The 22,250-nt window shown below is 41.8% G+C and overlaps 2 protein-coding genes across 3 annotated transcripts in view; both read left to right on the forward strand.

Annotated features, from left to right (window-relative positions):
• Positions 1-1,360: 1,360 nt before the first annotated feature.
• Positions 1,361-6,458, forward strand: cdkn2c (cyclin-dependent kinase inhibitor 2C (p18, inhibits CDK4)). Its single transcript, XM_048539656.2, has 2 exons — positions 1,361-2,975; positions 5,150-6,458. Exons 1-2 carry the CDS (start codon positions 2,838-2,840, stop codon positions 5,495-5,497), a joined length of 486 nt encoding a protein of 161 aa, XP_048395613.1. The 5' UTR covers positions 1,361-2,837; the 3' UTR covers positions 5,498-6,458.
• A 1,403-nt stretch (positions 6,459-7,861) lies between these two features.
• Positions 7,862-22,250, forward strand: part of LOC125456606 (uncharacterized) — a 65,099-nt gene continuing 50,710 nt past the window's right edge. Inside the window, exons 1-2 of one of the 2 annotated variants that reach the window (XM_059647935.1) lie at positions 7,862-8,224; positions 9,060-9,393. The gene's annotated coding sequence lies outside the window, so the exon portion shown is untranslated. The remainder of the gene's footprint in view (positions 8,225-9,059; positions 9,394-22,250) is intronic. The other variant, XM_059647936.1, reaches the window with a different exon arrangement.

Below are 22,250 nucleotides of genomic sequence, written 5' to 3' on the forward strand. Positions count from 1 at the left end.
ACTTTTCCAGTATCGGTTAAGACATTGGTAGCTATGCTACAACGTGGAAAACTGCCCCAGGTATTTCCTGTCTACAGAAAGGACAAATCCAAACTGGTTAATTGCAGTCCCAACTGCAGTCTATTCTTAATCATCATCAAAGTGATGGAGTGGTCAGTGACTACTATTAAGCCACATTTACTCAGAAAAAAGCCAGGGGCACACAGCTTTAGACTTCTTTCTAGCCTCAATTAAAAATGGACAAAAGCAAGAGAGGTGAGCGTGATCGTCCTTGACATCAAGGCAACATTTAACTGAATATAATCAGAAAATATTAACAAAATTGAACTCAATGGAAATTGGAGGAAATCTTCAAGTCATTGGAATCATAACTTGAACAAAGACATTAGTTCCCCAGGACAGATTTTTTTTTCAATTCAGCCCGTTCTCACACACCCTGAGAGCAGGCAGGAATTGAACTGGGCCTCCTGGCTCAGATTCAGGGACACCACCACTGTCTCGTAATAGCCCTGAGTTTCCTCAGGGTAGATATTTTAATCAGCCTGTTCAGGAATGTTATAACACACCTCATGACCAGGTGGGACTTGAACTCAGGCTGCATAGACCAGAGGTAGGGACACTACCACTACACCAGAAGAGCCCTAGTTCATCAGGATAAATATTTCCAATTGATCTGTTCCGATATGTTATTACACACCTGCGGTTGTGTGTGTGTATGTGTGCGGGAGGACAGTGGTGTTGATGCTTGAACCCAGTTCTACAGGATAGCGCCCCAGCTCCAATCATTTTGAGTTACTTCAATAATGATCTTCCGTCAGAAGTGGAGATTTCGTAGATTGAATGTATACAATCATTCCCAACCCGTCAGATTCTAAAGCAGTCCATGTCCAACATTTTTTAAAAAACGTCCATATTAAAAAGTTATTTTTCCAGGACTGGAACATCATTGGTGTCTCCATAATACATGCTCCAGGAAAGGTGAGCATCCTCAGGGCATTTGAGAAAAAATGGTATTAAAGTTCAGAAAAAAAGTTTAAAATCACCGTTTGAAAGGTATTGTCTGTGTTTGCGAGGTCTATGATTGAAGGGCCGTTGACATGTGAGAAGCATTCGAGCTCGTCTTATGTTTAATCGGTCAGGATTTGGACAGAAAGTTGCTGCACTTGCACTCTTGTGAACCTGGTTCTGGTCTGACCCGTGCGCGGGTAACACGTTTCACGCCTGGTTCAAATATCACATTCATACTTCTGAAATATGTGTTCCAAGTTTACATTGGTGTCGCTTCACAGCGGAGTTTTGCGCCGAATTTAGTCGGGGTATGTGTCCTGCGACTGCTGTACACACGCAGTGATTTGCAGGATACCATCTTGAATAGGTTCTGAGCTGAGCTATGTCAGGCATGGTTGAATTTGCTCCTGCAGTGACAGCTGCCTGCAGTCAGCGATGCTGAGGGGACTGACATACATCGGGCGGTTTAGCCAATTCGGTCATTTTCGATTGATGCGGTTGAATTCACAAGAGCTGGGGTTGGAGAACGGTGTGCGTTAGACAGGTGGCCGAAAGCCGAGCAGCTTCTCAAAGTTGACGAGCCTGGGAACCTCCCCGCCATGAGGGCAAAGCGCCTGGAAACCCTCCAGTTCTGACACACCAAAGGCCCCGACTAGAAACCTCTGCTCTGACCTTCGCACACAAAATGCAAATCAACGGGTTCAGAAGCGGCGTGGAGGTGGGCATTGGCTCGTTTAACTTGGGTTGCACAATTTGAAAATATGCCCACTGTCCGTTAGTGGAAACCCGTCAGCTCGAAATCTGGAGGAGGTGGCTTTGCAGAGGTGAACGTGAGAGCAGAGCCCGAGCTCAGCGACTGCAGAAAGCTCTGAGCTCGACTCCGCGCACAGTGCCGCACTCCCAGCTCCAGACCGTGCCTTCCATTTCCGTTACGACGCACAGTGTGGGCGGCACTGCCAGAAGCCAAGAAGCGCTCATTTTTAAAATTTGATGATGTCAATAATTTTTTTTCAAAACTGCTCTCAGCGATCGGCAATTGCGGAACCGCCACTATTTTCATTAGGAAAACGGGAACGTTCTCTTGCTCCCAGAATAAACTGCAGGAACCGTGGAGCTGGGTCAAAAGGACGACTTCAAATGTGAACATATGCGCGTTAGCTGTAACAGCAAGTTACTTTTCAGTTTTGCAGGATCGCAATGATCGGCAGCTGCCTTCCGAGTCCCGGACGGGAGATGTCAAAGCTGACGGACACACTTTCTTCGAATCGAGCGGCTTTTTCGGAGTATTTCTGCAACTCAATTTGACTGAATGAGTAAGTGGAACCAAAAAAAGGAAACGTACGAACCAGCCGGAGTTTACTGCTGAGAGCAGCCTTTCATTTACAGTGAAGTAACAGTTGCAAAATGGGCGGGAAAAGTGCAAAACATTCGAATATTGCATCTCTATCGGTATACAGTAACTGATTCAACTGTTACATTTTCTGAAACTGTCCTGGGATTTTTTTTACAGTCGTGAAGGTGAAATATTAAATATCCACGCCGTGGCTGATGAGATGTTAATCGTAATTTAATTTTTATGCTTTGGGGTACCATGGCAAAATCACTTGAAACTGTTAACTTTGAGATAGCCAAGCTATCATTGGACTTGTATCACGTGTATTATATTGATGAGAGAAAGGGGCGGACCAGGCAACGTCATTACTAGGATCACACATCAATTACTCTAGTTTAGTAAATACTATACTACAGAGCGGGACGAGATTCTTCATCTCACTATACCTATTGGCCGTCTGTGCTTATCGGATTTCGACATTTTTGAAGTATTAATAATGGAAACAGCTGATGGATCAGACGGTGATAAATTAACAAGCGCTGCAGCCAAAGGAGACTCGAAAGAAGTCAACATTTTGCTAGAAAACGGGGTGAAAGTGGGTGCAATCAACAAGTTTGGCAGAACTGCACTTCAGGTCAGTGTTTTTTTCTATTCCGTATATTGCATTTCCATATCTAAAGTAAAATCTGTCCTACATGTATTTTTTTTCTAAAGGAAGTCCACCTCCTTTTTGTCAATATATGTCAGAATAAATCAGGCATCAGTAGGTATAGTAACTGACGCATTGCTTAAAAAGCCATAAGCCATTGAATTTCATAACACCTTTGTTAAAACAAATGCATACTGCTTTGATAACAATGTTACTTAACTATACGATTCTCTGCAAGCATCTTTTGGGACAATGTGGTTCCCCTTCAGGTAACATTCACAGAAATAAAATAACGTTTTCGGTTGTATGAGGCTTACAGAAGTGCAGAAAGATTGCAACGTGGACTGTCTTCGACAGAACGTTTAATTTTGTAGTGTACATCATTCAGAAGTATGCAATGTGTCAGATTGTTACATTCACCGGTTTTCAAACAACTGAAGCAGTGACAAAAATACAACACTGTGGGAACGACACTTGATTGAAAGCTTTTTTGCACACAAGTTACCTTGTTACGTAACCAATAAAGCTGATGATTAACAATTAATTTTACTATGAACAAATGCATTTTAGTGCCAATCGGTGAATTATATTTTTACAAAACTTACCTTTTTTTAAGATGTGGCAAATAATTATTGTCCTATGCGAATTTAATGTAGGACGAATTGCACATAATGTATCATTATGGCTTTACATGCCTTTCCCCAGACCTTAAGAACGAATAAAACAAATTACATGAATAGCGTTCCAATAGAATTAAATTTTAGATTAGTTTTATTCATTCAGGATTGTGGCAACTATTAGGTAACCCTGGATGCTAAAAATGATTTGAAAGCAGAATAAGTAAACAGTTTACTACAATGATACAAAATACTGTTTAGAATAAATTGGTTATTTTGCTTAAATGCGTTCATGAAGAACTTAACAAATGTACAAAAAAAACCGATATCATTTTCAGCCGAGGTTTAAACAGGGTCAGTCCGATGAATAGTACATATTGACGAGAACCTGTTGAGGCCCTAAGTTTCAAATTGTGCATAATGCTTATTGCTTCATTAAGTCAATCATAATTAGATGAATACACTGTGATTCGGTGATCGAACAAAATGAAGCTCGAGAAGTACATGATTAAGTGACTATGTTTTTATTTTGAAAGGTGTACTCGACTGTTCGTTCAGTACTTCATTTCAAATGGCATTTTAATATTGAATAGAATGACAGCAAAATTACTACTTTATATTTTCAAGTGACTACCATTAGTTTGACGCTTGGTGCTTGATTTTCGAAAAGCCAATATAAGCCCACATTCAAAATCACAGTAAATAAATAATATACTCTGTAACGTTCATATTTTAACTGCTGTTTAACGACTTTTAAAATCCTCCATTCAAATTACCTAACACTTCTTATAAAATATGGTACCAGCTCCAATTTATGATCCAAAATAATGGATTTCCTCTTGCATAATGTAAATATTATTGTTTCAGAAAATGTGATAATTTTTGCCCTTTCTTATATTTAAATGTTATGAAAATAGATGTTCATGATGTGTTTATGCATCACTGTCTTGCCTCTCGAAACTCCATGTGGTTTACCTCGAATCGCGTTTTAACTGTGCAGTGAAAAATACAATGCCGTAACGAGACATTGTGGTTCAAAAGAATAAAACGTTTATTGCTTCTATAGACAGATAGAAAATACCAAAACAATAAAACCTCGTTTTATTTCGTATCGATATCTGGTGGTTGAAATAAACACTTTGTTTTGAAAAGTGTTCAGATAAAATGTAAAAACAACGTAGTTCAATCGGTGTTCATTGCTGAAAGACCGACATAGAGAAAAGTCTTCACGAATTCGTTCAATTAAATGTTAGTTGGAAATGTTGAAGATGCAGCAGCTGGGTTCATTCTGTATTCCCTACAAAACAAATGCCATGAGTAAATGTGATTATATGTTTTCACTTTGCATAGTTAACCGAGTTGAACTTGTCTTTTTTCACATTTTAAAATGGCACTTGAAAAGTCTAAACTGTTAGTCTGGCCGTGCAACCTTGAACCTTACAATTGTTAACATTTGATTTTTAGTTGCGTATGTTAGTACAATCTTGAATTTCACCTTTTATTTCTTTCACACACTTCGCGTCCACGTTTCTATATTTCCAGGTGATGCAAATGGGTCATACTATAATAGCCAAGTCACTATTGAAAGCTGGAGCTAAACCAAACGAACAGGATCGCAGTGGATTCACACCAGCTCATGATGCAGCTAGGGAAGGATTTCTGGACACTTTGATAACTTTGGTGGACTTTGGGGCAAATGTAAATATTGAAAATTCTGAGGGCAATTTGCCCATTCATCTTGCTGCACAGGAAGGTCACACCGATGTGATTATATTTTTGGCTAAAAAATCAAACTTAACACACAAAAATAAAAAGGGACAAACTCCGTATGAGCTGGCTCAGATGTACAAAAGGACGGAGACAGTGCAATGGATGGAACAAAATTTATAGCAAACTAATAAGCGAGTATAGTCTTTTGTATTTATTGTATTTGTCAGCTAACATATGTAGATTTGTTTATTGGTTTCCAATGTTTGTATTTCCATATAAATAGTCTTTTATTTTCTAGTATGTGTTTAATGTGTGTATGTATGTGTTGGCAAGAGTGGCGCAGTGGGGACTGAATGCTTTTTAAAAACATTTATATTTTTCATGATATCGTGCTAAATTCGCTTTGTATGTTGCAAATTAATGTTAAAATTAAATCTCGCAAGTGTTATTGTTTAGTGTTCCATTGATACACAAGATTCCGTCTTTTAAGGACATTGCGTCGTTAAACAATGTGCCATATTTGACTTTATTATATTAAGCAATGAAGCTAACAAGAAGGATAATGTCCAATGATTCCATTAGTCGCTTGAGACCATGTCCTGCGTCTTTATGCAGCTGTTGAAAATTTGCCCTTTGTAGGGAACAGAGATGTGTTAATATTCATAAAACGACGCTGTTTCCGTAGAATGCGATACTTCTTATTTTGTTTATTTGAATTTGTTTATCTTTTATTTTCAGTGGACGGGTATGGAAACGTTGCTTCCTGCCTGTCGTCTTAAGTGAAAACAGACAAATGTAGCTGATAAACATTATTTAACAGGTTTTGATTGTTTTAATGAAAATTTAAATTATAAGCTTTTCATTTACTCGATGTAAATATTGCATTGCTTTCGTGGTGTTGAAATGTATCAAAATAGATTATATAATTTATAAACTGTTTAACTGTTCTTTTGTTCCAATAAATACTTCCTTGTAATTGTTAAAAATGTATTTATTTTAATGCTGTGAATGGCGTTGTGTTTCGTGAATTAATTTATTTTATTATCGAGATAGTTAACATAAAAGGTACCATTCAGCATTTAGCCCTTTCTACAAATCGCATCGTGTAATAATTGGTGTTTAATAATAGATCTGAATAATAGACGGTGTCATACAAAAGGAATTGTGGATGGAATAAAAATATGTTCATCTTGATGGCTCTTCAGTAATTTGTTAACATAATTAACACATCGTGTGCGCTTTTCCTCACATACTAATTTTGTTATAACTGCAACTTTCCGTATTTTTTTTTGTCCAAGGTCCAGCCTTATTCGTGACCAATATTTTTTACCGAAAAAGCTACAGCTTGAAAACAGAGATGGAAATATTTTCCACATTAGAAATTCAAACCATACGGCATTATGTTTCAAACAAACCAACATTTTGATATTCAAATGTGGCTTGTCTCAGACTATTTTTAAAATCGAAAATAACCTTTGTTAACAAAATAATTACATCTTTCTAGCGTAACAAATAAATATTTTAACGAAAGATCTTAAACAATGGCTTTTACTAAAAGCTGGAGTTATGTCACTAAGTGACAAAGTTCCCCCATTTCAACTGTCAATGTTTAAAGAAGACGATTAAGTGGTGTTCAAGCTAGTATCTAAATAATTCCACAAATGCTGCAACGTAACTTGGTTTGCCTTAGCGAATGCAAAAATATAAAAATATAAACCCATCCATCATTTAGATGAAAAATTGAAAGGTTTAATTGTTCCTTTCGTATTGTATCACGTGCATGCAACAAACAATATTGAGTGAAATCACGGCCTGTGCCTATCTTTTTATCGCAGTCTGTTCAAACTACAGTATTTATTTCGCACAAAAATGTAAGTTTGTTGAATGTAACTTTACGAGGAAACAAAAACTGTAATATCATAATTGAAGCATTTTGGGGGAAACCCGAAACTTTTCGTTTGTAATTAAACACGTGGGAGAAAAGGGTTGTTGGTACTTCTGTGAGAAATGGAAAGGTAAATTCATCATCGCACTGTGTCAGTGAAAGTGATCCGAAAAGTGGAAACATGAAAACTGTTGCAATATGAAAACGGAGAACATGGTGACATGCCTGCGCAACGTCAATCAACGGAGGCCCTTCTTTCGGTAGAAAAAAGCAACATTCCAAACTAATGGTGCCACTTCTGCAATTTGCCTCAAGTTTCTCAACCTATTACACTTCAAATAAAAAAAATCTCGTTGGTTTTGTTTTTGAAAAGTAACTAAATAAATCCGAAAAACCGTTACAATTTGCGCCGAGTTTATTTTCCCTTTTGTTGTCTTGTTTGAACATTTCAAATATTTTTTTCCCGCCGCCCACTCGGATCGTCAATTCTCCACTTTAAATGTTTGATTTTTTCGGTGCACTTTTCGGAAGCTTTTATTGCAAAATTTGATTTCGAAAAAACGTTGAAATGGGGAGGGAGTGGGGGGGGGGCGGTGGTTTGGGGAGAAGGGAGTGCGTCAAATTTCACCACACCTCCCGGCGTCCTACGTGAACGTTGTGCTTCCTGTTACAGAAGTGTTCACAAAACAACGCTATGTTAACACTTCTTACAAAATAAGATTTTGGGCGACTTATTGACAAATGTTCACAAGGTGCTGAATCCTCTGTATAAAAACCGCTTGTCTCAGCGCTGGGCGAGTGAGGTGACGTTTCGAATGCAAGGAGTCAGGTTGAAACCCTGTCACTTCAAAGTGAAGGGAATACTTGAATATCACCGTCAATACGGAAAGCATCGCAGAAGTGCTCGCTGCAAGAGAACAACTGGTGGACAGCTCAAAAAATACTCCAGTGAGAGAAACCTACCCCGACTTCCTCTCCCACTTGGCCGTTCCGTCAGCACAGAAAAAAAAGCACAAATGCAGGTTTGTAATTACAAGACCAAGTAAACAAGTATTAGAAGCACTGAGGCTCTCAGACATCCGCTCTAACCCTGATTTTAAACCCAATGGATGCTGATTTTCTCGAGAGCTGTGGGAATATCCATGTTAACTTTGCAACACTTGTCAAGTCTGTTAACCATTTGTGGCTAATCTGTGTGCGACAACATCGCACAGCTAATTTAAATATACAAATTTAAAAGAAGACGTACGATATCTTTTACAAGTGTTCGCAGGGAGAGTGCAAGCATGTGCATTCTGACTATTTTTGGAGGTTGGACAAAAACAGAGAGCAGTTTCAATGTTTGCTTTTATTGGTTGCCACAAGTAAGACTGCCAGATTTCACCATGAGGTGTGTGTGCCTGGGTTACAGTGGTGGGGGTGGTGGAGGTGGATGCTGGAGGGCCAGAAATCCCCGTTAGTTTGACTGATTGGAATGTTCTCTCCAGACTAGGAGAATCAACCAACAGCAATTTGGATGAGGAACATCTCTGAATCGTGAGGCGGGTGGCGCTCTTCTTGCTAACATTCTTATGTTTTTTAAAGTATTCCTAACTGCTAGAAAATTGCAAACTTTGTGAAAAGAGGCGCGCAACTTTTTGCAATAGTTATTGGTAGGTGTTAACCAAATATATACGCATTTACTCGCGCGCAAAGAATTTTCCACGAAAAGTACTCTGTGATTTATAAATTCATTCGAGGTAAGACTGAATGTCAGGGCGCCCACTGAGGAAGGGTCTCTGGACGCGTAAGGTTAATTTTGCTTTCTCTCTACTGATGCTGCCAGACTTGCTGAGTTTTTCTGTTTCTGATTTCCAGCATCCGCAATTTTTTTTTAACTGAAACTCCCTGTTGAGCGCCACACAATCCTGACGTTGTCAAAAACGCAAAGCGAATTGAAAAGAGAGGACGGGTGAGAGCAAGTGGGCAGCCTGCACAGCTCCATGAACCAAGTGTTGAAGTTGTGAGAAGCTCATCAATAGGCCTCAGCGAAGCAAACTTAAACTTTTAAAAGTCAGGAATGGGCAACAGTTCTTCTCTGGGGCATGTTCAGGCCGATTGTCGCCAGGAGAGCAAATGTATCCACTGGCCAACAGATGTGAGAAATGAAGAACAGCTCAACCAATGGCATAGAGGTGCCACTGCTGTACTGGTAAGTGTGTAATTTTGAGTAGTGAGTTAGAGGACTTCTGAGGAGAGGTGAGATTGCACTTGGACAACAAAGGCTGACAGGGGAAACTCTAGTGAACAAATGAGTCTGATGAAGAAGTGGAAATTAGGAGCAGGCTGCCCTGACACTTGGAATGTATAACTTGAGGAGCAGCTGCAGTAGACACCACCTACAGGTTATGGGGCAGTAAAGCAAAAATAAGGAGGGGCTGCAAAGGGAGGAAGACGCTGCCCTTGACATTTAGTCACCCTTCGAAGAGTCAATGATCTGCATAGGACAGAATGCAAGATATTGCACCTAATTGGCATTTAGTTTGCATTCTGGTCCTCAAAGACCTGGGACTGGAAGGATCCTGTGAAAGCCCCTTAACCTGCAGCCACCAAGGTCACCATTGCCATGACATTTTAAGTTTCTGGACTGTTCAGGGATCAGTTATAAATCTGGGCAGTGAAGAGAAGGGATCTGTTCACCGTCAGGTCAGATTATCCAAAGTTGCTGGAATATGACCAGTGTGTGTACTAAAACTTAGAAGAAGCATTTTGTCAAGGTGAGGCAGAAACTGGGAAGATAGAAGTACTTTCCATATTAAGCAGAGGCTCACCTGCACATCTGCCAATGTGGTATACTGTATCCATTGTACCTGGTGTGTCTACATTGGGGAAACCAAGCGGAGGCTTCGGGACCACTTTGCAGAACACCGCCGCTCGGTTCGCAATAAACAACTACACCTCCCAGTCGCAAACCATTTCCACTCCCCCTCCCATTCTTCAGATGACATGTCCAGCGTGGGCCTCCTGCACTGCCACAATGATGCCACCTGAAGGTTGCAGGAACAGCAACTCATATTCCACTTGGGAATCCTGCAGCCCAATGGTATCAATGTGGACTTCACCAGCTTCAAAATCTCCCCTTCCCCCACCGCGTCCCAAAACCAGCCCAGTTCGTCCCCTCCCCCCACTGCATCTCACAACCAGCCCAGCTCTTCCCCTCCACCCACTGCATCCCCAAACCAGTCCAGCCGGTCTCTGCTTCCCTCACCTGTTCTTCCTCTCACCCATCCCTTCCTCCCACCCCAAGCCACACCTCCATATCCTACCTACTAACCTCATCCCACCTCTGTGACCTGTCCGTCTTCCCTGGACTGACCTATCCTCTCTCTACCTCCCCATCTATATTCTCCTCTCCACCTATCTTCTTTTCTCTCCATCTTCGGTCCGCCTCCCCGTCCCTCCCTATCTATTCCAGAACCCTCACCCCATCCCCCTCTCTGATGAGAGGTCTAGGCCCGAAACATCAGCTTTTGTGCTGCTGAGATGCTGCTTGGCCTGCTGTGTTCATCCAGCCTCACATTTTATCATCCAAGATAGAAGTACTGCTGCTTTTCCATTTCAGACAAAAACCTGGTCAGCAGGTGGAGGTACTCTCAGTGTTAGAACATAGAACAGCACAGTACAGTACAGGCCCTTCGGACAACCATGTTGTGCCAACCTATTATCCTATGAAGATCAAACTACCCTGCATACCCTACATTATCCAAGAGTCGCTTAAAAGTCTCTGAAATATCTGACTCCACTACCACTGCCAGCAACATATTCCATATGCCCACCACTATCTGTATAAATACTCTACCTCCGACATCTCCCCCATACCTTCCTCCAATTACCTTAAAATTATGCCCCCAGGTAATAGTCAATCCCAACCTGGGAAAAAGTCTCTGGCTATCAACTCTATCTATGCCTGTCATCATCTTGTACACCTCTATCAAGTCACCCCTCATACTTCTTCACTCCAATGGGAAATGCCCTAGTTTCCTCATGAGGCCTGTCCTCCAGTCCAGGCAGCATCCTGGTAAATCTCCTCTGCACCCTGTCTAAAGCTTCCACATCCTTCCTATAATGAAGCAATCAGAACTGAACACAATATGCCAAGTGTGGTCTAACCAGAGTTTTAAGGAGCTGCAGCATAACCTTGTGGCTCTTAAACTCAATTCCCCTGCCAATGAAAGCCAACACACCATATGCCTTCTTAACAACCCTATAAACCTGGGTAGCAGCTTTGAGGGAACGATGGACATGGAGCTCAAGATCCCTCTGTTCCTCCACACTGCCATTAACCAAGAATTTTGCATTCAAATTCGACCCTCCAAAATGTATCACTTCACAATTTTCTGGGTTGAATTCCATCTGCCACATCTTTGCCCAGCTCTGCATCCTGTCAATGTCCCATTGCAACTTACAACAGCCCTCCAAGCTGTCCACAACTCCACCTTCATGGCATCAGCAAACTTACTAACCTACTCTTTCACTACCTCATCCAAGTCATTTATAAAGATCAAAAAGAACAGATCCCTGCAGAACACCACTGGTCACCGAACTCCAGGCTGAATACTTTCCATCCATTACCATCCTCTGCTCTGTTGGACAGCCAGTTTTGTATCCAGACAGCCAAATTTCCCTGAATCCCATGCCTCCTTACTTTCTGAATGAGCCTACCATGGGGAACCTTATCAAATACCTTGCTAAAATCCATACAAACCACATCCACTGCTCTACCTTCATCAACGTGTTTTGTCACATCCTCAAAGTATTCAGTGAGGCTTGTGAGGCATGACCTGCCCCTCACAAAACCATGCTGACTATATCTAATCAAACTGTGCTTTTCCAAATAAGCATAAATACTATCTCTCAGCATCCTCTCCAATAATTTTGCCACCAATGAAGACAGACCAACTGGTCTGTAATCCCCAGGATTATTCCTATTCTCATTTTTGAACACTGGAATAATATTTGCCACCCTCCAATCACCTGGTACTACTCCAGTGAACAATAAGGCTGCAAAGGGGACTTATCTATCCTCATGTTTTTCAAAATCTCTAGCACATCCTCCTTTCTAACATCAACCTGTTCACACATATCTGCCTGTTTCATGTTGCCCTCAAACATCAAGGTCCCTCTCACTGGTAAATACTGAAGCAAAATATTCATTAAGGACCTCCTCTTACTCTGTGCACAAGCACTATCCCTGATTGGCCATACCCTCACTCTGGCCATTCTCTTGTTCCTCACATAACCATAGAACACCTTGGGACTTTCCTTAATCCTATCTGCCAAGGCTTTTTCATACTCCCATATAGCTCTCCTAAGGCTACTCTTAAGTTCCTTCCTGGCTACCTTGTAGACCTCTAGAGCCTTGTCTGATCCTTGCTTCCTCAACCTTCAGTAAGTTTCTTTCTTCCTCTTGACTAGATGTTCCACGTGTCTTGTCATCCAAGGTTCCTTTACCTAACCATTCCTTGCTTGCCTTAATGGGACAAACCTATCCAACACTCGTAGCAAGTTCTCTCTAAATAACCTCCACATTTCTGTCGTTATTTCCCTGAAAACATCTGTTCCCAATTTATGCTCCACAGTTCTTGCCTAATCTCATTGTAATTCCCCCTCCCCCAATTAAATACTTTCCCAAACCATCTGCTCCTATTCCTCTCCATGACCATAGTAAAGATCAGAGAGTTGTGATCATTATTACCAAAATGTTGTCCTACCGAGAGATCTGACACCTGGCCTGGTTCGTTGCTAAGCCCAATCCAATATGGCCTCCCCTCTAGTCAGCCTATTTACATATTGAGTCAAAAATCCTTCCTGGACACACATGACAAAATCTGCTCCATCCAAACTGTTTGCAGTTCGGAGGTTCCAGTCTATATTAGGGAAGTTGAAGCCAACAATGATAACGACTATTTTACTTCTGCACCTTTCTGCAATCTGTCTTTCAATCTATTCCTCAGTGTCTCTATTGATATTGAGGGGTCTACAGAAAACTCACAATAAAGTGACTGTTCCTTTCCTGTTTCTGACTTCCACCCATACTGACTCAGTGGACAAACGCTCCTCCACGACCTCCCTTTCTGCAGCTGTGATACTATCCCTGGTTAGCAATGTCACTCCCCACCTCTTTAACTTCCCTCCCTATTTCTCTTGAAACATCTGTACCCCGGAACATCCAACTATTCCTGTCCCTGTGTTATCCAAATCTCCATAATGGCCACAGCATCGTAGTTCCAAATACTGACCCATGCTGTTAGTTGTCTTTCTTATTCCTCACACTTGGTGCATTAAAATAGATACACTTCAACCCATCGCATTGACTGCAACTTTGCCCTTTCAACTGCTTATCCTCCCTCACAGATTTTCTGCATGCTGTATCTGCCTGTACACTGGCTACCCCATCCCTGACCCGTAGCTCCAGTTCTTGTCCCCCACTAAGTGTTGTTGTAAGCAGTGTAGGTATGGCCCATTCATCAAGGCTGTGCCATTGCAGTGATCCCAGCTATCAGCCCCTTCATCTGAAGGTCAAAAGTGGACCATGTCCATAGGGACACCATGCACATAGCTCTGGATGGCGGTGGGGGGTGGGGTGTGGGGTTGCGGTTGTGGAGGATGAGACATGCAGTCCAAAATGGGCTTTGGGAGGGAATTCACAATTGGATCCAAATGTTCTACACCAACATTGTTAGTGCAGTCTCAATCAACGAGTGGGAATCAGAAACCTTCCTGATCAGATTTGTATTCAGGCAGGGCTGCCCCTCTCTCCTACCTTGTTTGTGTGCTTTTTGGAACCTTTTGCTGATTCCATCAGGAAGGATGTGAACCTGAGAGGGGTGACTATTCCAGGCAGCAGAGGCCTGTAGGTCAAATTACATGGATGATGTCGCCATTTTCTGCTCGGATCCTGTCTTGATAAGGAGGAGGGGGATAAACATACCCAAATCTGCCCTCATCCTGATGGCCATCTTTGTGCACAGACACATCAAGCTGTATGTAGAGTTTTGGTTCGCAAATAACAAGTGTCACAACGTACTGAGATTCTACCTGTCTCTGATGTTACAAAGGATGGGCCTGGTCTTGGCACTGCAGAACACTCCAAATAGTTGGACCATCTTGTAACACCTGTCCTTCATGGAGAAATTTGCAAAGAAAAACACCTTTGACCACAAGTCCATCTGGAACTGGTCAGCACGCAGCATCCTTGAGACTTTGCGGGAATGCAAGAGAGTGGATCCTTGCAGGTTGTTCCCTGAGCAGGCTGTCAGTGCCCCATCACCAGAACTTTCCAACAAGCACCAAGATGTCATTAGGGTGGTGTCGAGAAGGACACTGCCCATCAGACCCTTCATGCATGCCCAGACTCTCTCCGCTACTGCACACTGCCCACAAAGCAGTTGTGGGAACAGACTTACACACCTCCTTCTGGTATATTCCTTTGCAAAGAAGCTCTGGAGAAAGATGCTGTCACTCCGTGTTTGTCAAATTCCGATACGTCATTTGTAATTTTCATTTCTCTCCAGAAAGTCTGCAGGTGGTGGAATCAGAGACAGTAGCAACATTCAAGAAGCACTGAGATGAAAATATGAATAGGAAGTTAAAGGAGGGATATAGATCCTGGAAGCGAGGACAGTTTTAGTATGGAGGTCAAAATGTGTCAGCGCAGGATTGGAGGGCCAAAGGGCAGCTTCCCGTGCTGTATTGTTCTTTGTTGGCTGATGTTCTTAAGTTGGTTGTCACCCACATTCTGAGCAAAATCAGGAGTATTTACAAATGTTATCCAATTGCAGAATCCCACACCATTTAGATTTCTGTGAGCATGCATTGATTGGGCACAGTCAATGTCTTGTGTATTGTGAAAAGTTGAAGTCACATGTTGTTGAATGTAATCTGCTCATCTTTAGGAGAGACAGCCTATATATGTAGGATCACACAAGCACTGAACTTCATAAATCACATTGCTCATGTGCATGATTAGCAGAAAGGTACTTTGGTTTGATGGCAGTTAGTGTGAGTGGCGAACATCCCTCACCTTGCTACTGAACATAGTTGGTTTTGCTGGTTGCTCGAATTTTGAAATGCTTTCAACTCGGATGGTATTTTTCAGGACCGGAAGTGGCGGCCTTAGGCCCTTTGGCATTGTTTACAGTGAGAAATTCTCCAATATGGATAGCTACTGCCTCACTAAATGGTTTTGATGTGCACTACTTCAGCATCAAACTTGTACAGTGAGCAAATTACTTGAATCCTATTTATGAAGCTTCTGATAACAGTAGTCTTATATTGTGTGGAACTGTAGGGATTTCAATGCATATAATGTCCAGTGAAGGCAGGTTTGTGGTACACAGTAGTAAGAGAATCCACAGTAGACTTCACAGCTGACACATCAAGTAAAAGGAATTCATTTAATAGCTCCGTTTCAAAGGTGGATTTGAGTCTAGTCCAGGATGTGAAAAGCTTCCAATCCTGATTGGAAAATCCAGGCCATTATTTAAATGGATGGAAATTGCAGTAATCAGAGGTACAGAGGAAGTGGTGCCCTGGTATATGAATCACAAAAAATTACTGTACAGTATATCAACTGATCCAGAAGGCAATCAGTATGTTGTGATTTATTGCATGGGTCAATGTGGTGGCTCAGTGGCTACCTCTGCTACCTCAAAGCACCATGGATCTATATTCAAATCCACCCTTGGGTCACTGTGTGGAGTTCTCTCCCTGCCTGCATGGATTTCCTCCGGGTGCTCTGGTCTCCTCCCACATTCCAAAGATGTGCAGGTTAGGTGGATTGGCCATGCTAAATTGCCCAAAGTGTCAAGGGATATGTAGGTTAGGTGAATTAGCCATGGGAAATGCAGGGTTTCAGGGATAGGGTAGGGGGGTGAGTTCAGGTGAGATACTCTTCAGAGGGTTGACATGGACTTGTAGGGCTGAATAGCTTGTTTCCACACCACAGGGATACAATGAACAGATTAAGAACTCTTTGTATGTAGTTATAATTTTTTAATGAATAAAGTATTTTTTTTCAATAAGGAAGAAACTCTAACAGTGCAGTACAGACTGGATGTCGGAATGATCTTTCCCTAGCTGTGGGATCCAGAACTAAGGGTTAGGGTCTCTTGATATGAGGTTGGCCATTTTTGGTTCAATGGTCTACTCTTGCTATTTTTTTCAGTGCTTCACATTCAGCAGTTCATCAAGCCATCAGGCAGATTACAGATACCCTATTCCAGAGGTCAGAGGACAACATTCATGTCCAGACAGATGAATCAGTGCACAAATAGAAGAACTTAAAGTTGGCTGCTGTCAATGGATTCCATCAGTTCAGGGAGCCATTGATGGCACTCATCTTCCAGTACAGACATTGTAACACTAGACAGTTAGATTTCTCTCTCATGTATTATAGTGGTAGAGCTCATGGCTGCTGACCCCCGTGAGTTCTTGTTTCCAAGGTTTGGGACAGACAGAGGATATGCTAAAGTTGATATGGTCAAAGAATGAAAGAGTCATTTGAATGCTCTGGATATCTGGTATGGTCATGCATGATGACTTTGCAGTTGGTAGTTACAAATTAGCTGAAAATCAAAAGGGTGGAATGTTTTACAATTCAAGCACCTAACTAATTTGAGGGTGTCTCAATTTGCCATGTGCTGGGGGCATCACTTCCTACAAACTGCATCTGTTTCTGCTTCTTACCCTCATTACTGTGAATGTTGGAGATGCTGATCCTATTGCTTATTCTCAGAGATACAAGGTACTGCTCATAAATTGCAGCGAGTTGGGTGGTGGTGGTGAGGGCAATTTCAACTTGAATGGGAAATGGCTTGGATCCCAAACCAATGTCATTTTCAAGTGATTTAAACTTTAAACTTTCTCCTTGCCTGTGAAAATTTCCTGCATGTGTTCAATTCAACAATGGTACCAGACATACAGATAATTACATGGAGAAACTTTTGTTTTTGTACTGAATTATTTTAGGAATACAGCCTAATATTGGTCAAAGGTCTGGTTTATTGCTTGAGCTGTGCGCATATTGCTTAGGGCAGATCAGACTGGAAAGATCAATGCATGGCTCAAGGACTAGAGTGGGATCAATGGTTTCTGGCGGTATGTGGGACACTGGCTCTGGAATTGGCAAAGTGAAACAGCGTGAGTTGTGCTGGGGACAGTTGTCTTTCAATGCACATGACAAGGGAAGTAGTGTGAATTTCAAACTAATTAGCTTGAGCAAATAATCAAATTTGAGAAGATGTGGAAAATCAAAGGTGAGAGCCAAGTCCAAATTTTGTATTGTATTTGTTGTCGTACAAAAAGTGATAAACAGACTATGATAAAAAAAAGATAAAGAATACAAATCTAAGAATAGTGCAGAGCATTCAAGATCAAGCGAGCTTTTGCCCTTCTGCTCCATGGGAGGTTTCTGTCCTCCCTGAGCTCACCTTAGGACACCTGCGTTACGGTGTGACAGGTGTACCGCCCCAGTCAAACTCCCCACCTGCCACTGTCCCCAGAGCACGTCATGCCCGGCTGCCCGGGCGCTTCCGACCAGAAGTGAGAGCCCCTCAGGTCTTGCCCCCCCCCCCCCCCGCCTCACGGCACCAGGGACCCGGGTTCAATTCCAGTCTCGGGCAACTGTCTATGTAGAGTTTGCACATTCTCCCCGCGTCTGCGTGGGTTTCCTCCAGGTGCTCCGGTTTTCTCCCACAGTCCAAAGATGTGCAGGCTAGATGGAGTGGCCACGCTAAATTGCCCGTAGTGTTCAGGGGTGTGTCAATTATAGGGGGATGGGTCTGAATGGGATGCTTCAAGGGGCAGTGTGGACTTGTTGGGCCGAAGGGCTTGTTTCTACACTGTAGGGAATCTAATCTAATCTAATCATTTGAAATACACAGATGAACTGAGAGTGCAAATGGAAATAAATAAGTACGATCCGGTAACAGCTGCAGAATGACATGGATGGGGACCTGAGTCTTGAAGAATATAGTACAGCTATAAAATTGGTGGGGGTGCTTTGTTAATTAATGATACTATCAGCACAATACAGAAGGGTGACCTAAATCTAGGAAACCAGAACATGGAAACAGTTTGGGTGGAGATGAGAACTAACACCTTTATCATTTTCAAATTACTTGTGAAAGGGCTGTACAGCCTCCTTAAAAGTAACTACTTGTTAGAGTGGACCAGAAAGAAAAAACTAATAGAGGTTTTTAGAAACGTACAGCAATAATCGAGGGAGATTTTAATCTATTTTTACTTTGGAAAAGTCAAATGGGCCAAGGTAACCAAGATGAAGAGTTCATACAATGTTGTTGAGATAGTTTCTTTGTACACCATAGAGAGCAGGTTAGACTAGACCTGGTATTGTACAACAAAATAAGATTAATTAATGATCTCATAGTGGAGGCACTCGTAGGTGGCAACAATGATAACATGATTGAATTTATAATTAATTTGAAAAAGGGAGGAGTGGGCCCAATATTATTTTTATAATCTAAATAAGATAAATTATGCACACAGTAGTGGGGCTGGCGAATCTAATTTGGCAAATTAGGTTAAAGGTTAGGTTTAATGGAGATGCAATGGTGTACATTTTAATTAATTAGTTTAAAAACATGTCTTCCTCTACCTTGCAAAGAGGTATCATTTTGTACACGCTGTTGCTGCAGTATACCATCCACTTTGATTTCATTGTGTGCCGCCCAGACTTAACTTGGCATTCTTATTTATTGCTGGGCAGTGGGGATCCCCATTGGAAGGCTCTGTCACTGGAATCCTCCTATTTTGCATTGGAGACCTGGGGTGGAGGGTGTTGTATGCAGCAGTCCCATGCAATTGTGGCAATGCAGCCCAACTGTTTATATTGCAGTGCTGTGAAGTGTGTGGATCAAGTATATATTGGTTGTGCCCCCTTTTTTAATAATTTGGTGGCACTTCATCCTCATACTCCTGATCTTTGGGCATCCAGTGTGGAAGGGTGTTGACAAATCAGAGGACCTCCTCATGGGTCTGCCCTTGAGCCCGGTCAAGTTGGCTATTAACTGGTCCAGACAGCAGGCAGTGAAGGGGATCATTTTTGCTGACAGCCTGCCCCTCTTCTGTGGGTGTGTGCAGGCCCAGGCGTTCTTGAAGAGGAAGCACACGGTGACCACTAATACGCTTGATGCCTTTAGAGAGAGATGGGCACCATGGGGATACAGTGGTTTATATCCCCAACCAACTCCATTTTTGTTTAACTGCTTTGGATTCTCTCTAGATTCTCTCTACCTCTCTTTTACTTTTGATGTTTTGCATTGCCGTTAACAAGCTTTGTACATAAATATCTAATCACATTAATGATTACTAGTTAATAGTTAAAAAAAATATCATGGTGATTTTGTGATGGGGAAAGAAAACATTTACAAAAACAGAGGTTGCTGTAAAAGCTCAGCAAGTCTGGCAGCATCTGTGAAGAGAAATAAGAGTTAACATTTTGGGTCGAAAGACCTTCCTCAGAACTGAACTGCTGAGTTTTTCCAACATCTTCTGTTTATATTTCTGATTTACAGTACCCACAGTGCTTTCTGTTTTTATAAAGAAAATATTTAGCTGTGTTTAAGAGCAATTCTGGATATAATAACAGCATTAACTGGATATTGTGGAAAACACAGAGTTGACACATTACAACAAGTGAGATGCATTCTAATGGATGGAACCATCATCTGTTGTTAACTAAAGTGATTAAAAATAGTCTTAAAGAAAAACATATATTGTGCAAAGACAGTTGGTAGCCTGAACAGGATATAAAACACTATGGGAGGGATGTAATTCCATTGGAGAGGGTGCATAAGAGATTTACAGGATGTTGCCTGGGCTGGAGAGTTTTAGTTGTGAACAGAGATTGGATATACTAGTTTTCCTTGGAGCAGAAGAGACTGAGTGACCCAAAAAAAAGGAAATATTAGCATACAAGAGACAAGCTAGTCAGAAAATAAAAGCATGTGGTAAGACTTTCCATAAACAGTAAAAAAAATTAACAAAATGAGCATTGGAAGTGAGAAAGTGAGTCTGGAGAATTAATAATGGAAAATGTGGAGGTATTAAATTACTTAAAATTAAATTTTGCTACTACCACCCTTACAGACAGTTATTTCCAGATTCTCACGACTCACTCGATGAAAAATGTTCTCTGCACATCACTTTTAAACCTCATGCCCCTCACCTTAAATCTATGATCCCTTGTCATTGATCCTTCACCAAGAGCAAAAGTTTCTTCCTGTATACCCTGTCTATGCACCTCATCATTTTATACATCTTAATCATGTCCCTCCTCAGTCTCCTGTGCTCCAATGAAAACAACATCAGTCTATCCAAGAGATAGTAGGAACTGCTGATGCTAGAGTCTGAGATAACAAGGTGTTGAGCTGGATGACCACAGTAGGCCAGACAGCACCAGAGGAGCAGGAAAGCTGATGCTTCGGGTCTTGACCCCTCTGAAGAATAGTCTACACCCGAAACATCAGCTTTCCTGATCCTCTGATGCTGCCTGGCCTGCTACTTTCATCTAGCTCTGCACCTTGTTATCTCAGTCTTTCCAATCTCTGTTCATAACTAAAACTCTCCAGCCCAGGCAATGTCTGGTAAATTTCCTCTGCACCCTCTCCAATGCAATCACATCCCTCTAACAGTGTGGATCTCAAAACTAACCACAATATTCTGGCTGTGACCTAACCAATTTTTTATTAGTTATAGCATAAACTCCCTGATTTTAAGCTCTGTGCCTGAGCTAATAAGGGCAAGTATCCTATGTGCATTCTTAACCACTTTACCCACTTAAGGAACTGGTGGACAAGCACACCAGTCTGATCATCGGTGCATCCCATGGTCATACTGTTCATCATGTATTCCTTTACCTTGTTTTCCTTGCCCAAGTGCATCATCTCACATTTATCCAGATTGAATACTATTGATCACTGATGAGTCCATCTGACTAACCCATCTATACTCTCCTGTAATCTCAGGCTGTTCTCCTCACCATTTACCCAACCACTAATTTTTGTCACTTAACTGATCAATCCTCCTCCAATCAAGTCTAAATCGTTTAGATATACCACAAACAACAAGGATCTCAACAACGATCTCTGTGGATCCCTACTAGACACAGCCTTTACTCAGAAAAACACCTCTCAACCATACCATCTGCTTCCTGCCACTCAGCCAATTATGGATCCAATTAGCCAAATTTCTTTGAATCCCATGGGTCTTACTTTTGCTACCTTGCTATGCAGGACCTTAACAAAGGCTTTGGTGAAGTCCAAGTATATCATGTCGAATACATCTGCTACATCTACACACCTGGCTACCTCGTCAAGAGATTCAATCAAGTTGTTCAAATGTCACCTTTCCTCGTCAAATCTATGCTGACCGTTCTTGATTTGGGGCGGCATGGTGGCTCAGTGGTTGGCACTGCTGCCTCAAGATGCCAGGGACCCAGGTTTGATTCCACCCTCAGGTGATTGTCTATGTGAAGTTTGTATGTTCTCCATGTATCTGCATGGGTTTCCTCCAGGTGCTCTGGTTTCCTCCCACAGTCTGAAGTTGTGTAGGCATGGTGGATTGGCCATGATAAATTGCCCGTAGTGTTCAGGGATGTGTACATTAGGTGTATTATAGGTGGATGGGTGTGAGTGGGGTGCTCTGAGGGTCGGTGTGGACTTGTTGGGCCGAAAGGCCTGTTTCCACATTGTAGGGATTCTATGATTAAGTGCAGATTAATTCTGTCCTTCAGAATTATTTCTAAAAGCATCCCCACCACTATTGTTAGACTGACTAGCCTTTAGTTCCTGGTTTATCCTCTGCTGCCTTCTTGAATAACAGTACCACACTGGCTGTTCTCGAGTCCTTTGGCATCTGTCCTGTGGCCAGAAAGGAATCAAAAATTATTGCCAGTGCTCCTACTATTTCCTCCTTTGCCTCACTCAATAGTCCCAAATGCATTTCATCTGTCCCTGGATATTCATGAAGTTTTAAGCCAGGCAGTCT

Source organism: Stegostoma tigrinum, chromosome 8 (genome assembly GCF_030684315.1).
Source record: "Stegostoma tigrinum isolate sSteTig4 chromosome 8, sSteTig4.hap1, whole genome shotgun sequence".
Taxonomy (NCBI): domain Eukaryota; kingdom Metazoa; phylum Chordata; class Chondrichthyes; order Orectolobiformes; family Stegostomatidae; genus Stegostoma; species Stegostoma tigrinum.